Source organism: Lonchura striata, chromosome 4A (assembly GCF_050655825.1).
Source record: "Lonchura striata isolate lonStrDom1 chromosome 4A, ASM5065582v1, whole genome shotgun sequence".
In the NCBI taxonomy this organism is placed as follows: domain Eukaryota; kingdom Metazoa; phylum Chordata; class Aves; order Passeriformes; family Estrildidae; genus Lonchura; species Lonchura striata.
This window is the reverse complement of record NC_140742.1, coordinates 6,420,047-6,435,741: the sequence shown is the minus strand read 5'-3', so window position 1 is coordinate 6,435,741 and position 15,695 is coordinate 6,420,047. Positions and strand designations below refer to the sequence as shown.

Sequence of the window (15,695 nt, the reverse complement as noted above, 5' to 3'; positions counted from 1 at the left end):
CTTCACTGCAGAAAGGCTGGTCTAGCATATTTAAAGATGTTATTTCGAGCTCCTAAGCCAAGCATCAGCACCCTGGTACCCCCACACGTGTCCTCCATTGTTTGTTCCTTCTCTCTGTCTGAAGCATGAGAATCCAATTACACTGCCTCCAAGGAAGCTCTGACAATAAAAGCTCAAGTACTCTTTCAAGGGGATGTAATTCAGTATCTGGCAGAGACAGTTTGTGCCTAGTGCTTTCCTTCTGCATTTTTCACCACAAAGAGGGATTTTTCTCAGGGAAAAACAAAAGCCATTGGTAAATTGGTAAATTTACCACATTAAGAGTGGTAAGTGTTATGATTTTGCCCAAAAGTCTGCCCTTAGTAAGTAAAAATATGTAGTAAAAGCTAGATTATAGCTGCAATGGCTCTCATATATCAAGAGGGAGCACTCAGTGAATGATGTGAGTGGGATGGAGGAGCACATACGTGATCCTCATGTTGCTGTGAGCTGAGCACATCTTTCCCTCCCCAGGAGACAAACCTTGGCTCACCTGCACAGAAAGGCATCAAGTATAGTGTGGTTTTGAATGGTTAACAACTGTCTGAATTACAGAACTGCTTTATTTAATGTATTACTGGGGTATTCACTCTGTTATCACCAAATGTGGGTTATTTATTATGGTCAAGTCCATGAAATGTCCTGGAAAATTCCTGTGCCTGTTTGTCCCACATTTTACAAGTCATAAAAGCAGGACTAATCTTTGCAAACGAAGAAGGATATGGTGTCCCAAGTGCATTAAAAGCAAATATGAAAAAATAAAATGTTGCCGATTCATGGTATATGAGGAATGTCCAGACCCTTACATCTAACACACCTTTTTAGTGAAATAAAACTTCAGGGGTAGTTCTATAGCTCTTGTTGTTTCTGTTATTTATCAAACTTTTATTTAATGTAGAAAAGAGTAAACTATGAAACTCTCTAGGGCAGAGAAATCTTGCAAGGAGCTGCATGGTGCAACAAACACATTGAATTGGATTTTTCTCATTTGGACTTGACAATTTCAGCTGTTGAATTTTCTCCCTTTGGACGAGTCTCAGGCACTGAAATGTCTTGTCTGCTTCCAACTGCCTTCAGCTCTGAATGGCAGAGCAGAGACACTTCCTTTTTGCTTCCAGAAATCTGATTCTTGTGCCAGCAGACCTTGGTTTAGGCTTTGCCAGGATCCCTGCTTCCTGTGGCCCAGCTCCCAGCTGGTAGGAGAGGGGATTCTCTCAGAGGCTGGACACTCCTGCGGGGTGCTCTGGGCATCAGCTCTGTGTCCTGAGAGCAGACCCAAAGTGGAGTAGCACTTTACCTCCAGCAGCTCTCACCTCCTTTCCTGATGACATGGGAAGCCCACATCAGCATCAGGAGTGGAGTTCAGGGAAGGATGGATGGAAAAGACCAAGGCAAGAAACCAAAAAATCCACAGCTGGAGCACAGTGGGAATACCTGCATTAGGAAATGTTTTAATGCAGTGGTTTCTCAGGATTTCTCATCTGCCCTCTTATGAAGTCTTTAGATACCTCATAAATATGAAATATAACAATCTGCAGGGACCAGTGGGGACAATTTTATTCAGTTTTTGAGCTCAATACTCCAGTCATGAAAGCATTTTCTGTACATCTTTGTGGGAGCAGACAGGGACAAGCATTTGAATGCATGTACCCACTGAGCCTATAGTAACAGCCTGTGGAGAAAATCTCCATTGCTATTATGATTTGCCTCATCATTAAATTTTGTCCAGTAGTGGAGATGAATCATGTCTTTAGAATTCATTTCCTTAAAATTAGCTTAAATTCAGGTGCAAGTGCAAGCAACCTCAACCCTGGATGCTTTTACATGCTGTACAATGAGTGTGACTGCTGAATTATCTCACTTCTCTCTTTCAAGCAGGAAAAAGTCCCTGGAGAGAAGTATAGGAAAGATTCCATGAACCCCCCCAAGCACAGGGACTTGTTCCCAACAGCCCCCTTGACCTCTATGAGCAAAGGCAATGAACCATGGTAATGACCTGTGAAAATGCTTGAAATCTGGTGTTTTCATATTCCCAAGGATCTGAATTTTTATAGTATAGCTCTGATTTCTCTGGCTCTCAGCAACATTGATCTGCTGATGAGATTACATTAGATCACATTAGGTCTGTTCAGAGATGGATATGCATCTCAACTGACATTTCAGCAATCTGACATTTATTTTCAAGAGAGCACTAACCAAAAGAATAGTAAATAATCTCACAAAAATGAACATTTCCAATAATTTGTGTCTCAAGTAGTGTCAACATGTGAAAGCCAAAAATCTTCTACAGAAACAAAGGGTGGCACAATTCACCTGGATGGCTTGGCAAAAGTACATTTCTCCTTGCTTTGTCTGTCTGACTGAGAGGAGCTAGCACCAATACATGATGAACCCCAAAGCCTGCTTTGAGCAGCTCAGAAGGTTTGCAAGTGAATAATTACCACAGCAAACCAGCATGTGACTGCTGAAGTGTTTGTACCTGCAAGAGAATAAATCTATTCTGCAGGAATATGGGATGAGAGCCATCCTCTGGCACCTGGGACATCTCACTGCTGTTGGGTTTGTGCATATACAACCAGTGCTGCTCTGCCCCCTCACCCTCCTGATGCACAGCAGGGAAATGGCAGGGACCATGGCCCAGGGATGGAGCCCTGTGTGTTCCTGCAGCCTCTGCCAGGCTGCTGCACAGCTGCCAGCAGTGCCTGAAAGCCCCGGGGCTCAGCACAGACCCCAGCCCAGCCGGATGCAGAGAGTGCAGCTGGCCATCCTGGTGCCCCCCGTGCATGCTGGGCTGCTGCTCTTCTTGCCAGATTGCATTTCACTTTTCACTCTATCCTCTGCGCCACATGAGAGCAGGAAGGGGCTGGGGCCAAGCACAAGGCCCTCAGATGTTCTCTGCTAAAACTCTGGGATGAAGAGAAAGAGAGGTGCCACAAAGTAGTGAAGGTGCTTCACTCCCATGTAGCTGCTGTGCTGGGTGTCCAGAGAAGAGCAGAGAGCAGACGGGGGAGATCATATCACATCCACCCTCCATCTGTGTTTTGCTGCTCTCTGGATCTGCACATGTCAGGCTGTGCTGTTGCCCACGTGTGGGTTGTGATACACCTCAGGAAAAACTGGGAAGAGATCTGCCATTGGCTCCTTCCTGTGCTGTGTGTCATCTGGCAGCTGTGTATATCACAGGGAACACAGGGACCATTCTGCTGCTCAGCAAAGCTGCTTCACTGAGTAGCCAGAGATACTTGGAGAGGGAAAAGCAAAGCGAAAGACAGCCCCTGCTTTTTTTTTTTTTTCTGTCAAGCTCTGAAAAGTCTTGGGAAACAAAAACCTGATGGATTAAGGACTGTGTGGAGAACCAGTAAAGCAGATTTCCAAGGATAAATTGCAGATTGAAGAAGAACAGTGCCCAAAAGGAATTATTCACTAAGATTTCTTCCTTGGTGCAGAGAGAAAGTGTTTGGGGATCTCTGATATTTCAGCCTCTGAATCAGCTTCTCTGTGGGGAATATATGGGACTTTAAGAAGGACAGCTGTCAGGGAGCCTCTGAGGTGAAGCTGATGTGTCCCCAGCACAGGCACAAGGACCCATTTATCAACTCTTTCCTCTAGTTTGCAACCATGGGGCAGATTTTTAAAAGGCAAGTGTGTGTGTTCCCTCCTGCAACCACCGACTTTAGCAGCTGAGCTGGCAGAAGGTGCTGACGAGTGTGGCTGCAGGGTTCTGCTGCCCCAGCCATGAGACAACACACCTGGTTCCCCTTGCAGTACATGCACAAGCCCTTCTGGAGAGCGGAGAACCACAACACAACCAGCTTCTTCTCTGCACTCTACGGCTTCCCTAACCAGTCCTTCTTCCACAGTGACTTGAACCTGGAGGACCTGGGGGACTTTGATAGTGGAGCCAAGTATGAGGGCGAGTCCCAGAGCCGGACAGTGAAGGCGCTGCTGATTGTCGCCTACTCTGTGATCATCTGCATCTCTCTCTTTGGCAACATCCTGGTGTGCCACGTGGTCATCAAGAACAAGAGGATGCACTCTGCCACCAACCTCTTCATCGTCAATCTGGCTGTTGCTGATGTGATGATCACCACCCTGAACACCCCCTTCACACTGGTGAGCCCCGTCCAGCCGTGCCTGCTGTGTCTGTGTGTGCTGTCAGCTGTGTGCACTAGGATTGAAGGGCTGGGACCAGCCTGCTATCCTGACTTACTTTTGCCCCCCTTCCCTTTCTGCCTTTTGGAGAGGCCCCCATGGCCCCATCCCAAACACCCCTGGGCAACAGGAGCTGGGGGCTCATGACCCCACCCCGCAGTCCATTGCAGGGGTCACTCTGCTGCAGCTTTTCCCCTCTGCCTGGGCAAGGCACAGATCTGGGAGCCCTTTTTGCCTGTAGATGGGCAAGGAAGTGGGGACAAGTTTGACAAGAGAAAATCCAACTAATGGCTGGTTTCCTATGGAAACAACATGAATCAGGTCAGTCTCTGTGCGACATCTCAGGGAAGTGCTCAGGCTGCACTGAACAGTGTGGTGGCATGTCCCTCCCTTGGCCACTACAGACAGTGTTTCCTGGGGCTAGTAGTCCTTTTTTTTATTTTCAGTGACTAAAAATATATGTATTATATAAAAGAATATTAAATGAATGAGGCGGAAAAAAATTAAAGATTAATTTCTTGCCCCACTGTCAGAGTCTATACATGCCATGTACACAGGACTCTGCTCCTGGATTTGACCCAGCAGTCCTGTTCAAAGTCCTGCTTCATCCCTGCCCAGAGTGCTCTTCAGCCTTTCGAAAGCAGGTCTTGAATTAGCGATGGGAATTCACCCTTTCTCAAACTGATACTGTTTCTTTAGTGGGACTTCCCTGCCTTGCTCTGATGGGATTTGCATCCCTTAATTTGTTCAGGGAGAGCCTGGTGCCCTCTTGTGTGTTCACTCACAAACAACCACACACTAGGCACGTGTAAATAAATTTTTATCAGCTCTCTCAGGAACGAGCTTTACACCAGCTCCAGAGATCCAGCACACTGCTCTAGTTCAGTCACAGTCAGTGCTGCAAGAGTCACCCCTACAGGGAAATTAATTAGACTAATTGAAAAGAGATTAGCTAGTCTTGACTAATTTTCTGTGGACAGATGCTTTGTAGTAAATGTACTTTACTTCAAATTAGCTTAATCTGCAGCAAAATGAGCGACATTAAATTGTAATTAATATTACACAGTCAGGAACAACGAGGGAATGAGGCAATTTGGCACATTCTCCTCTGCAGAAAAGCCATCATCCCTAAGACCTCTGGGAACAGGTGAGATAGATTCCATGGATTTCTTTCACTAAGTTTGGAGAGCATGCAGCTTTCAGCATCCACACGTCCAAAGGTATAATGTTTTCTGGGAGGCACCTAGTGTGCCCTGCAGAGCCTTGAGGAGCAGAGCTAAGATTTCTTTATGTGTTCCAGAAGGGCCATGGTAAATGTAAAAGTGTACTCATGTACTCAACATACACAGAGCACTGCTCAAGCCATTGGTTTGCACGGTGCAGTAAATCTCACCTCACTTTGAGACCCTCTTGCACAGTCACTGTTTCCCTAGGAAAAACTAAGGATAAAGCACCTCCAAAGCCTCAGGAAGCTGTATTAAAGCGTTTGTTCCATGCTGTGTGTCTGGGAAGCCAATTTGTTTCTCTTCAGGTACTGTTCCTCTTTATCTGATGTTGTCTGTTCTTCAGGTGAGGTTTGTGAGCAGCACCTGGGTTTTTGGAAAGCTGATGTGTCACATCAGCCGGTTTGTTCAGTACTGCTCTGTCCACGTGTCTGTGCTGACCCTCGCTGCCATTGCACTGGACCGGCACCAGGTATGTTGAAGACACCATCCCCGTGTTTCTTAGAGAATAATGTGCTAAATAAATAGTTGTTTCCTCCTTAAATCCCAGTGCCTGGAATTCTGCACTGTCTTGAGATGCAGGGAATAGAGGGGAGAGCTCCAGCTTTCATGGCAGTGGACAAAACTGTAAATGTTTTTTTACAGTGAGGGTGATGAAATTCTGCAACAGGCTGTCCAGAGAGGTTGTGGTCAGTGGGAATCTCTGTCCTTGGAGATACTGAAAACCTCAGATCAGTGCCAGACATCCTGATCCAGCCCTGCTCTGCCTGGGCCATTGGGCTCGTGGGCTCCCTGCCCTCCTCAGCCCTGCCTCAGAGCACAGCCCCACAAGCAGGGTGGGGATGAGTGCTGAATTCAAACACCAGCCAGCCCACACGATCTTCCACACTGATTTATGAGAGTCTGTCTGTTCTGACACCTGCCTAAGGCTGGAAACATTAACAACTATGTTAACTCATCCAGTTCGAGGTAAGAAATGCTCTCCTCCTTCAGCCCTGATACTTAACAGCCAGGAAAACCTTTCAAAACGAGCAATTAGTACATACTGAAGGGTTTCCTTAAGTGAAACAGAGTTTGTAATTTATTCTTTAGCTGATCAGTGCTGAGTGCTGGGAGGCGAGATCCAGCAAGGTGAGCTCTCAGGCAGACTGCATTTCTTGCAGTGCTGGAGTCACTGAAACAGTTGCTACAGAAAAACAACTTCACGTGATAAATACCGTGGCTGGATGAACTTCAAAACAAGAACTGGCTCCACCTGCTGTCGGAGAATCACTGGGACTGCCACTTCTGACTTCTTTACCACAAAGAGTTTGACAGTCTGCCCATTTCATGTGCAATATTACAGCTCCTGAAATCAAAGCACTTTGACAGTGATTAATTTTAATCAGTAGATTATGGGTTGATTGCAAGGCATGGCTAGGTATCAATCATGTTTAATTAAGGGCAAACAATACACACCCTTAAATTCAGTGGAGTGGGTTCCTCAGGGCTGGAATGAACTAGTATGGCCCAAGGAGATAAAGACAGAAGTGAGGAGATGTCCCGGATAAAAGAGGAACCAACATTTGCCTCTATAAATATTGCTAATCCTGAGAAATACCACAGCAGACAGATACTCAGGGAGAGCTGTACAACTTGATTAAGTAGGTATTTATAATGGGACTAGAAGCAACATGCATAAAATACCAAAGGCTTCATCAGCCAAGAGATCATCTGGATGACATGATAGGTCTATTTTTAATTACTGTTTCACTGCCCAAGGTAATCCTCTACAGCACATACAGCTCAACAGAGATCTCACTATCCTGGTCTCTGGAGTCCTGTTGATGGGTCACACAGAATGTGTTTCTCTGCTCAGGCTCTGGGCCAGCAGTAACATCCAATATGTGCACAGCTCCATGCATTTCCCAGCCCTTATGCTCCCTGAAGTCCTGTAAAGTGAGTCTCTCTGCCTTTTAACACTGAAGAGATGTGGAGCTGCTGCTGCATGTCACATGCAACATGGGGCTTAAAGAGTGACCAAGGCACTGTAAATCCTCAGGAGTCGTTGTTCTCTGCAGGTGATCATGCACCCTCTCAAGCCACGCATGTCCATGGTGAAAGGAGGGATTTGCATCATCATCATCTGGGTTATGGCCAGCTGCTTCTCTCTGCCACACGCCATTTATCAGACTCTGACGAGGTTTTATATTGGGTAAGACATTTACATATTTTTTGTTGTATGAAATTTGCAAAGCCCCAGAGAAGCCAAGGCCACACGCCTTCATCCATGTTATTAGAGCAGAAAGGGTGGTGAAAACAGAGAAGTTTTCGTTCCCTTTGCATGGGTGCTGTCTGTTACAAAGGGACAATGACAATTGATGGAATTGCTTCCAAGCTGGTTCATTAGTTGTTTTGGGCTCAGAGGTTTGGGGGAGGCACAGGGGAGAGGGCTTCCTCATCAGCAGAGGACACAATATGGATGATTTCTTTCTTTTCCTGGGGATGTGTTTAAGATAACCTTCCTTGGAGCCAAAAGTTAAATCTAGAGTAAAATTTTCCATTGAAAGTGGCACCTGCCAATGACACCAAATGAATTCTGCTACATGTACCTGTACTAAAACTTGTCTGAATGTCTGAGCTGTTTGTCCTCAGATGTGTGCAGCTGGTAGTGGAATTGAGAGCTCTTTCTCTTTGATCTTCAGAAACAGAACCATCCGAATGGTCTGCCTCCCCAGCTTCCCTCCTCCTGCTGATCTTTTCTGGAAGTACTTGGACCTGACTACTTTTGTTCTCTTGTATGTTCTGCCCTTGCTTGTGATCTCCATCACATATGCCATAGTGGCCAAAAAGCTCTGGCTGAGGAATGCCATTGGGGACCTCACCATGGAGCAATACTATGCCCATCAGCGGAAGAAGAAGATGACGCTGAAGATGCTGATGGTGGTGGTGGTCGTGTTTGCCGTGTGCTGGTTTCCCCTGAACTGCTACGTGGTGCTGATCTCCTGCAGGGCCATCCACAGCAGCAACGCTCTGTATTTTGCTTTTCATTGGTTCGCCATGAGCAGCACCTGCTACAACCCCTTCATCTACTGCTGGCTGAACGAGAGCTTCCGCGCGGAGCTGCGCTCCCTGCTGTGCGTGTGCCGGCGCGGGAGCGCGGCTCCGGGCCACGCTCTGCAGCCCGTCTCCCCCCTGCTCCGGCATGCCAAGGCCGAGAGCTGCCGCTGCAAAAGAAGCAGCACGTGCCAGCAGGCACAGACACCCTCTCAGAGGAACTCTGCAAGGACGGACATATCCAGCGTGCAGCCGATCGTGGCAGAAAGCTGAACCTTTCATCTGACAGCTGGGCAGCTTCGCATGGGGATTGCAAAATCATGGGCAAAATGAGTTTGGAAAGGCCTCTGGAGACCATCGGGTCAACCTTCTGCCCACAGCACGCAAACTTCAACCTTTGACTGGGTCATTCAGGACCTTGTTCTCTCAGGTATCAAAATTCTCTAGGGATGAATTGCCCACTTGTGAGCTGCAGAACGGGGAGTGTTGAGTAAATTTTTAATTGGAACAGTCAGCAAAAATGAAAAGAATTATTTAACAGCACACAAAGCCTTTCATGATCTAAATAAACATGGGGAAGCTACACTGGATATACACACACCAGCTGCCCACTGTGGCTTGATGTAAAGCTCTTAGGGCTTTAACTTTGTGAACTGACATTTCTTTGGCATCAAATCTAAATTATTTTCACTTTCAATAATATTTTATTTTTTACCAGTCCTCAAGAACTGTGTTCTTCGTGGCTTCCTTGCCAGCCTGGCAGCCCTTCCCCATTGGGCCAGCCTGTCTCCCTGTCCTGTAGTTATCCCGTGGGCATCATCAGCAGCAACCTTTAAGCAGCTATGGAACTGGGGGTTCCACCTTTGTCTGAGATGGAACCAGCATTGTGTTGGTTCTATCACAATGGAAGAAACAAGACCTGCAGGTCTTCAACCCAAAAGGCAGGAGATGGAAGAAGTTTAACCTGTAAGATGTAAACAGTCATGTATTCCCTGCTCAGTTAAACTGAGTATCTGACAATGTGTCACAGCATTCGCCTCAAGCACTGATCCTTGTATTCCAGCAACATTGCTGATGGCAGGGTGCACCAGCAGTGCTGGTCCTGGTCCAAATGGTGTCTCTGGAATTCAAGAGATAGCTGGGATTCCTGGGCATGTGTGTGCCTGACAGCTGGCACCAGCAGCTGCTGCTCTGGGGGCTCACAGGGGAGCCAGCCACCACGTTTCAGAGCTGGGTTTGGGTCACTAGAGAGAGATACCCAGTGGGAGCACATGGCCAACTTCAGCCTATGGCTATGAAAAGCCACCAAAGTTGTGTTCTCCTCTTTTTCAGAAAGAATAACCAGTTTCTTTGTGTCCATTCTGCACTGGCTCAGCCCTTGTGTTGGTAAAGGGTTGAGCTTTAAAAGACAGTGAAAAGGAAATGAGCTTCAGTCTGCCCATGAAAAATACTCTAAATTACACCTCTACAGCTGAGCATTTCCACCCAGACTGGCAGCATGTCACAGCTGCAGACCAGCGTGAAAGGCTGCCTCAATTTGGAAATCAAGATGCTTTAGTGGGTACAAGAATATATGACCCAAGAATGTATTTTTATTTCAAAAAGAAACTGTGAAGGGGAGGAAAGAGTAAGAGTAACACTAATCTTGCTTTTTCCTAAGCTTTTGTGGGAAGGAGGAAGACAACTACAGCTGGGACAGGGGCCTGGCATGGCTTGGGACACTCAAGTCCCCGTGGCATTGACAGTACTAAGGCTTCAGGTCTGTGCTCCCATCTGAGGCACAGTGATCTATTTTCCTTCACATCTGCAGGAATTACTTTGCAGAGGATATGCAATGGGGAGGAAATGGAATTAGAAACATCTCCTCAAAGAGCAAATACCCAAGGCTCAGGTATCAGCTCTGACCAGGTGAACCTTCTATGTGGTTCCACTGGAGTGGAGTCCTGCCTGGAGCTGGCACTACAGAGGCAGTACCAAAACCTTTAATTCTGTGTTAAAAGTAAATTACAGCATTAACCAGACATTACTCCTAAGCTGGGTGTTTTACTGTCTGGAAAACTGGGAATCCATGACACTGCCAATGGTATTTCCCTACTGTTACTATCTGGAAGTTTCCATAAACAAGATGTCTCTTCTTAAAAAAACAAACCAATCACAAATGCAAATAAACATGTAACTTAGTAAAACTTATTCAAATGCTCTTCTTTTTATATTGGAAAAAATCAACCAGAATAAATAATGCAATTTGCATGTGTATCCCAATCCAGTCCAAGAGAACTGTCAAACTCCTTACTCTGGGCTAAATAAATCAGAATCTGTTCTTGTCTCTCATCCTTCAGCAGGACAGCATGCTGGCTCAGCATCCCTCAGCCTTGTGTGAATGGAAGGATGGTGCAGGCCAAGGTCAAACCCACAGGCTGCCCATCTGACCATGGCAGTAGGCAGACATCATCCCTCACCTGGCAACAGCTCTCCAAGGGACAGTTTGCTCCCAGATGAAAAGCTGACATTGTTTCCTCAGAGCACATCCCATGCTGAGTCTTGCACAGCAGCGCTTTCCTCAGTAGGAGTGTGCAGTCTGGCAATGTTGAGCTGCCTTAAAAAACATTGTTTCATTGAGGTGATTGTTTTTGTAAGAGTCTGGCAAACTTCCTCCTGATTACTCACAATCTCCCACTGGATGCTCTTGCTTTAATATGTGCTCTGTTAAAATATCTGTGGTTGTAATACAGTAAGATTTGATCCACCTATGTTCTTTGCGGTCTAACAATCAAATAAAATACTGGTTCAGCACCTTCTCTCTCCTCTGGGTTTTGTGTAATTTTTGAGTTATGAAAATGAGATAATACTCCCTATTACAAGAGGATTAGCAAAAAAGCACAGACTGCTGCTCATGGCAGACATAAACCAAAACTTTTGTCTCCATGTGTCTTGACTTCTTTCAGCATGAAGAGCCCTTTGCACAAAGAGGTGCTGTGGTTACCCAGGTGAGGGGTCAGCCCTGGATATGCCCCAACTGCAGAAGATGTTTCATTGCATGTGCTTCCCTGCAGCTCGTGCAGTCAGTGGCTGGTCCCAGCAGCACTTTTTGCCTGGCACCTCCTTGCCAGGCAGGAGCATGGGCTACTATGAGGTCTCCTTGAATTTAATTGTTATTCTTCAGTAAACACTTCCATGAAGAGAAGCACAGCCTCCACAAGGTTGATTCCTTGTGCATTTCTCTCCGGTGCTCCTGCTGGCATGCTCAGCCATCCCCTGGCTCCTTTCCCCTTGCTGGGCAACTTGTGCTCTTTCTCACCTGGCTGCAAGCAAATGGTGCAGGAACCGTGCACAGCAAGTCTGCCACAGCTCTGCCACCCGTGAAAACTGGTCATCGAAGTCAGATTTGTTTAGAAATGCTCAGTAACAACACATGTGCTATGACTGTGCCAGACCCAGACTTGCTGGGCAAAGCTGCAATAGGGCAGCAAGAGCTCAGGCAGGTGACTGTTCACCAAAGATGATACATCAATTTCCAGCTGTACATCTACTGAAAACCAGCAATATGCCAAATACAGAGCCCTGCAGCTACATTAAAATTACCCTTTAGCATTCAAAGTGTTAAAATCTGGTGACTATACCAAAAGAAAAGAATATTTTATTGCCCTCTCAGAAGAGCTGTTTATCTCTCCTTTTGAAGAAACTTTCCAAGCAGAATAATGAACCTGCAGCTGTGAATCATTTAACCAGCCCTGATGAGCTTTGTGCAGCTCCTTTGTGTAGAGGGCTCACAGGCTTTTTGAGTCACTTCTGAGTGATTAAAAAGGAAGATGTTAACTGGATTCACTTCAACGTTGCCCAAAGCACTGTGGTACCCTCCAAACCCAGACCAACTGGCTTTAGTTCGAAAAATGGGGACATATAGGAATAGGAATGTGTAAGTCAGAGGAATGGGAAAGACATCCCTCCATGGAGGGTTCCTCATGTTTTGGCTTTAACTGTGGTAAGACAACACCTGTGGGTTTGCTCATAGGGTGCTCTGCCCCCCAACACACACAGTGTTGAACACACCAGAGGGGTCACCTGAACTGATATTCGGCTTGGGATTGCTGCTATTATCAAAGAGCCCAGTGCTCATTGCACAGGGGTTAAGCTTGCTACTGAAGTAATTATTAGCTAACTGAATAACTATTAAGCTGGTAAAACCAAGTTACTTGGTCTGACACTTTACTGCTACTGTGGACTTTGGTCATTTAAAATTTTTTTTATCCCTGACTCAGGTACAGGAATTGCTTCTTCTTGATGATTTTTCCATACAAGAGAAGTGTTAACTCACAGAGTGCAATTGTTTGCACAGAGACTTGTACCTCAAGTGGAGAAGAATGTGCCTGGTCTCCTACACATCAAAATGAGAAGGCACTTTTTTTTTTTCTTTTTCACAGGAGGAAAAAAAATTCAGCTTTCTTAGGTGGAAGTTCTGTGGCATCTGCACTGACCCGTAAATCATCCTGAATTAATTTTCATTTTTAATATTCCTCTGTCACTATGTGGACAAGAGTAAGGGGACGTTTGTCTGGACATTCACCTCACAGAAACTTGGTGTAAAGTGTCTCCCAGGATGTATGTGGGCAGTGGGCTGGGCATGGGTGGTTGCCACAGAGAGATGGGAGAGAGCCTTCAAGCACAGGGACACTGCCAGGGGAGGATGGAGCCCATAGGGGACCGAGCTACTGGCAGCTTTTGGGAAGGCTGAGGACCCAGAGGGTGGCACATGACACAGATTGTGTTTTGTCCCATCTCTCACCCACTGTAAATCCAAAGGCCAGAAAGAGCACAGTATTTTTCAGCTGCAATGTGTCACACTGAGGTCCTGTAATTGTTGAAGGTCTTATGATTCTTTATAAGATCTACATTACCAACAGGGCTTTATACAGGTACTTTATACACCTGCACTGGCTCAGCTGTTTCACCTGTGCCTCTCTACGAAATGCAGGGATCGATGTCACCAGTGCTTCCTTTATTCCTGGAGGTTCCAGAATGTGAGGCGTGGAGCTGACTTCTTACAGGAAAAAGTGCCCTCACCTCAGCCCACTCAAACAGCGCAGCCGGGATGTATCCTGCGGGCGTTCCCTGCAGAGCCCAGCTCGCTCGGCTGTGCCGAAGGAAGGTTTGAGTTCAACGAGCCGGAAAACACGCGCGGGTCCCATCGCCACAGGGGAGCCAGGGCTGGGGTGCCGCTGTCTAATGAGCGCTGCCGACAGAGAGCCACCGGGAAGGGCCGCAGCAGCCTCGTTAAACGGGGAAAATGACCCGGGAGAGGGCACGGGGGGAGCGGGAACGGCGGAAAGAGCCGGGAGAGGGCAGCGGGAGATCGGGAACGGCGGAAAGAGCCGGGAGAGGGCACCGGGAAATAGGGAACGGCGGAAAGAGCCGGGAGAGGGCACCGGGAGATCAGGAACGGCGGCGAGAGCCGGGAGAGGGCACCGGGAGATGGGGAACGGCGGAAAGAGCCGGGAGAGGGCAGCGGGAGATCGGGAACGGCGGAAAGAGCCGGGAGAGGGCAGCGGGAGCTCGGGAACGGCGGAAAGAGCCGGGAGAGGGCACCGGGAAATAGGGAACGGCGGAAAGAACCGGGAGAGGGCAGCGGGAGATGGGGAACGGCGGAAAGAGTCGGGAGAGGGCACCGGGAGATGGGGAACGGCGGAAAGAGTCGGGAGAGGGCACCGGGAGATGGGGAACGGCGGAAAGAGTCGGGAGAGGGCAGCGGGAGATGGGGAACGGCGGAAAGAGCCGGGAGAGGGCAGCGGGAGATCGGGAACGGCGGAAAGAACCGGGAGAGGGCACCGGGAGATCAGGAACGGCGGCGAGAGCCGGGAGAGGGCAGCGGGAGATGGGGAACGGCGGAAAGAGCCGGGAGAGGGCAGCGGGAGATGGGGAACGGCGGCGAGAGCCGGGAGAGGGCAGCGGGAGATGGGGAACGGCGGGAGCCGGGAGAGGGCAGCGGGAAATAGGGAACGGCGGCGGGAGCCAGCAGGGGGCGCTGTGTCTCCGCCCCGCCGTCAGGGCGCACACGGTGCCGCAGCGCCCCCTGGCGGGCCGCGGTTCCCGCCCTGCCCGGCCCCGGTGTCCTGAGGGCCCCGAGCGGGAAAAGCCCCGGGAGCGCCGGGAGCGGGCGGGGAGAGCCCGTGAGGGCTGCCCGTGACCCGGGGAGAGCCCGTGAGGGCTGCCCGTGACCCGGGGCGGGCCCGTGAGGGCTGCCCGTGACCCGGGGAGAGCCCGTGAGGGGTATTCGTGACCCGGGGCGGCCCGCCGGGCTCGTCCTCAGCCGCCCACCCAGGGAGCACCCGCGCCTCACTGGCTGCCGAGCTCGGCAGTGCTGGCGCGCTCCGAGTGAGCGTGGGGTTCTCGGAGAATTAAAAATGTCGTATCAAAATGGAATCCAGGGTTTGCGAAACACCGTCCAGACGTGGGCACCGGTCTGAGCTTCTTGCTCATCTGCTGCAAGAGAGAAGAATGTGATATGTGATAAAAAGTGTGGGCATGTGCCTGCCTGTCCTTGGGGGTTCACCTGCTATTCCAGAGGCCCCAGGCCCCGATAAACCAGGCACCCTAAACCAGGCACCCTGCTCGTTTGTAATGTGGCACGGTGACACTGCACCTTTCTCTCTTAGGATGTGCCACGGTGACACTGTACCTTGCTCTTTTGGGATGTGCCACAGTGACACTACACCTTTGGGATGTGCGGCAGTTACACTGCACCTTTCTCTCTTGGGATGTGGCACAGTGACTGCGCCCTGCTCATTTAGGATGTGCCACAGTAACAGTGCAGGATGTGCCACAGTGACTGCACCCTGTTTATTTGGGATGTGCCACGGTGACACTGCTTGTGCCAGTGCTGGTGGTCTGGAGCTGTGCTGGTGCCTTGGCAGGGACCCTTTGAACCTCGGACACAGCAGTGGAGTTTGGTGTCTCAGCTGACAGAACACAAACAAGACAAGCCAGCCTGAGCTGGAGCTCCAGTCACTGTCCTGAGCCCTGGGCTGCCGAGAGTGGTGGCACAGACCAGCCAAGGAAGGGCAGCAGTTGTGTCCCCAGTGCCTCCCTGACAGACCCGAGCTGCCAGCCTGGCAGGGGGCTTGGGGGGCTGCAGGGGGACTGTGCCATGGCTGTGACCCTCACAGCCACATCAGTAGAAGGTGGAACTGCCTGGACGCTGGCTGAGCCCCAAGTAAGCGCAGACCCCCCCAGCTGGAACCAATTCCACAA

At 48.9% G+C, this 15,695-nt stretch overlaps 1 protein-coding gene across 2 annotated transcripts; it reads left to right on the top strand.

Moving 5' to 3' along the window:
• The first annotated feature begins 3,774 nt into the window (after positions 1-3,774).
• LOC110480452 (G protein-coupled receptor 83) lies at positions 3,775-11,254 on the top strand. Of its 2 annotated transcripts, none has more exons than XM_085570939.1 (4): positions 3,775-4,152; positions 5,761-5,886; positions 7,475-7,608; positions 8,236-11,254. In XM_085570939.1, the coding sequence occupies exons 1-4, from the start codon at positions 3,775-3,777 to the stop codon at positions 8,849-8,851; spliced, it is 1,254 nt and encodes a 417-aa protein (XP_085427065.1). In that variant the 3' UTR covers positions 8,852-11,254. The 2 variants fall into 2 exon arrangements, with proteins under 2 accessions (XP_085427065.1, XP_021404059.2); XM_021548384.3 differs by having other exon boundaries at positions 8,099-11,254.
• Positions 11,255-15,695: the final 4,441 nt, after the last annotated feature.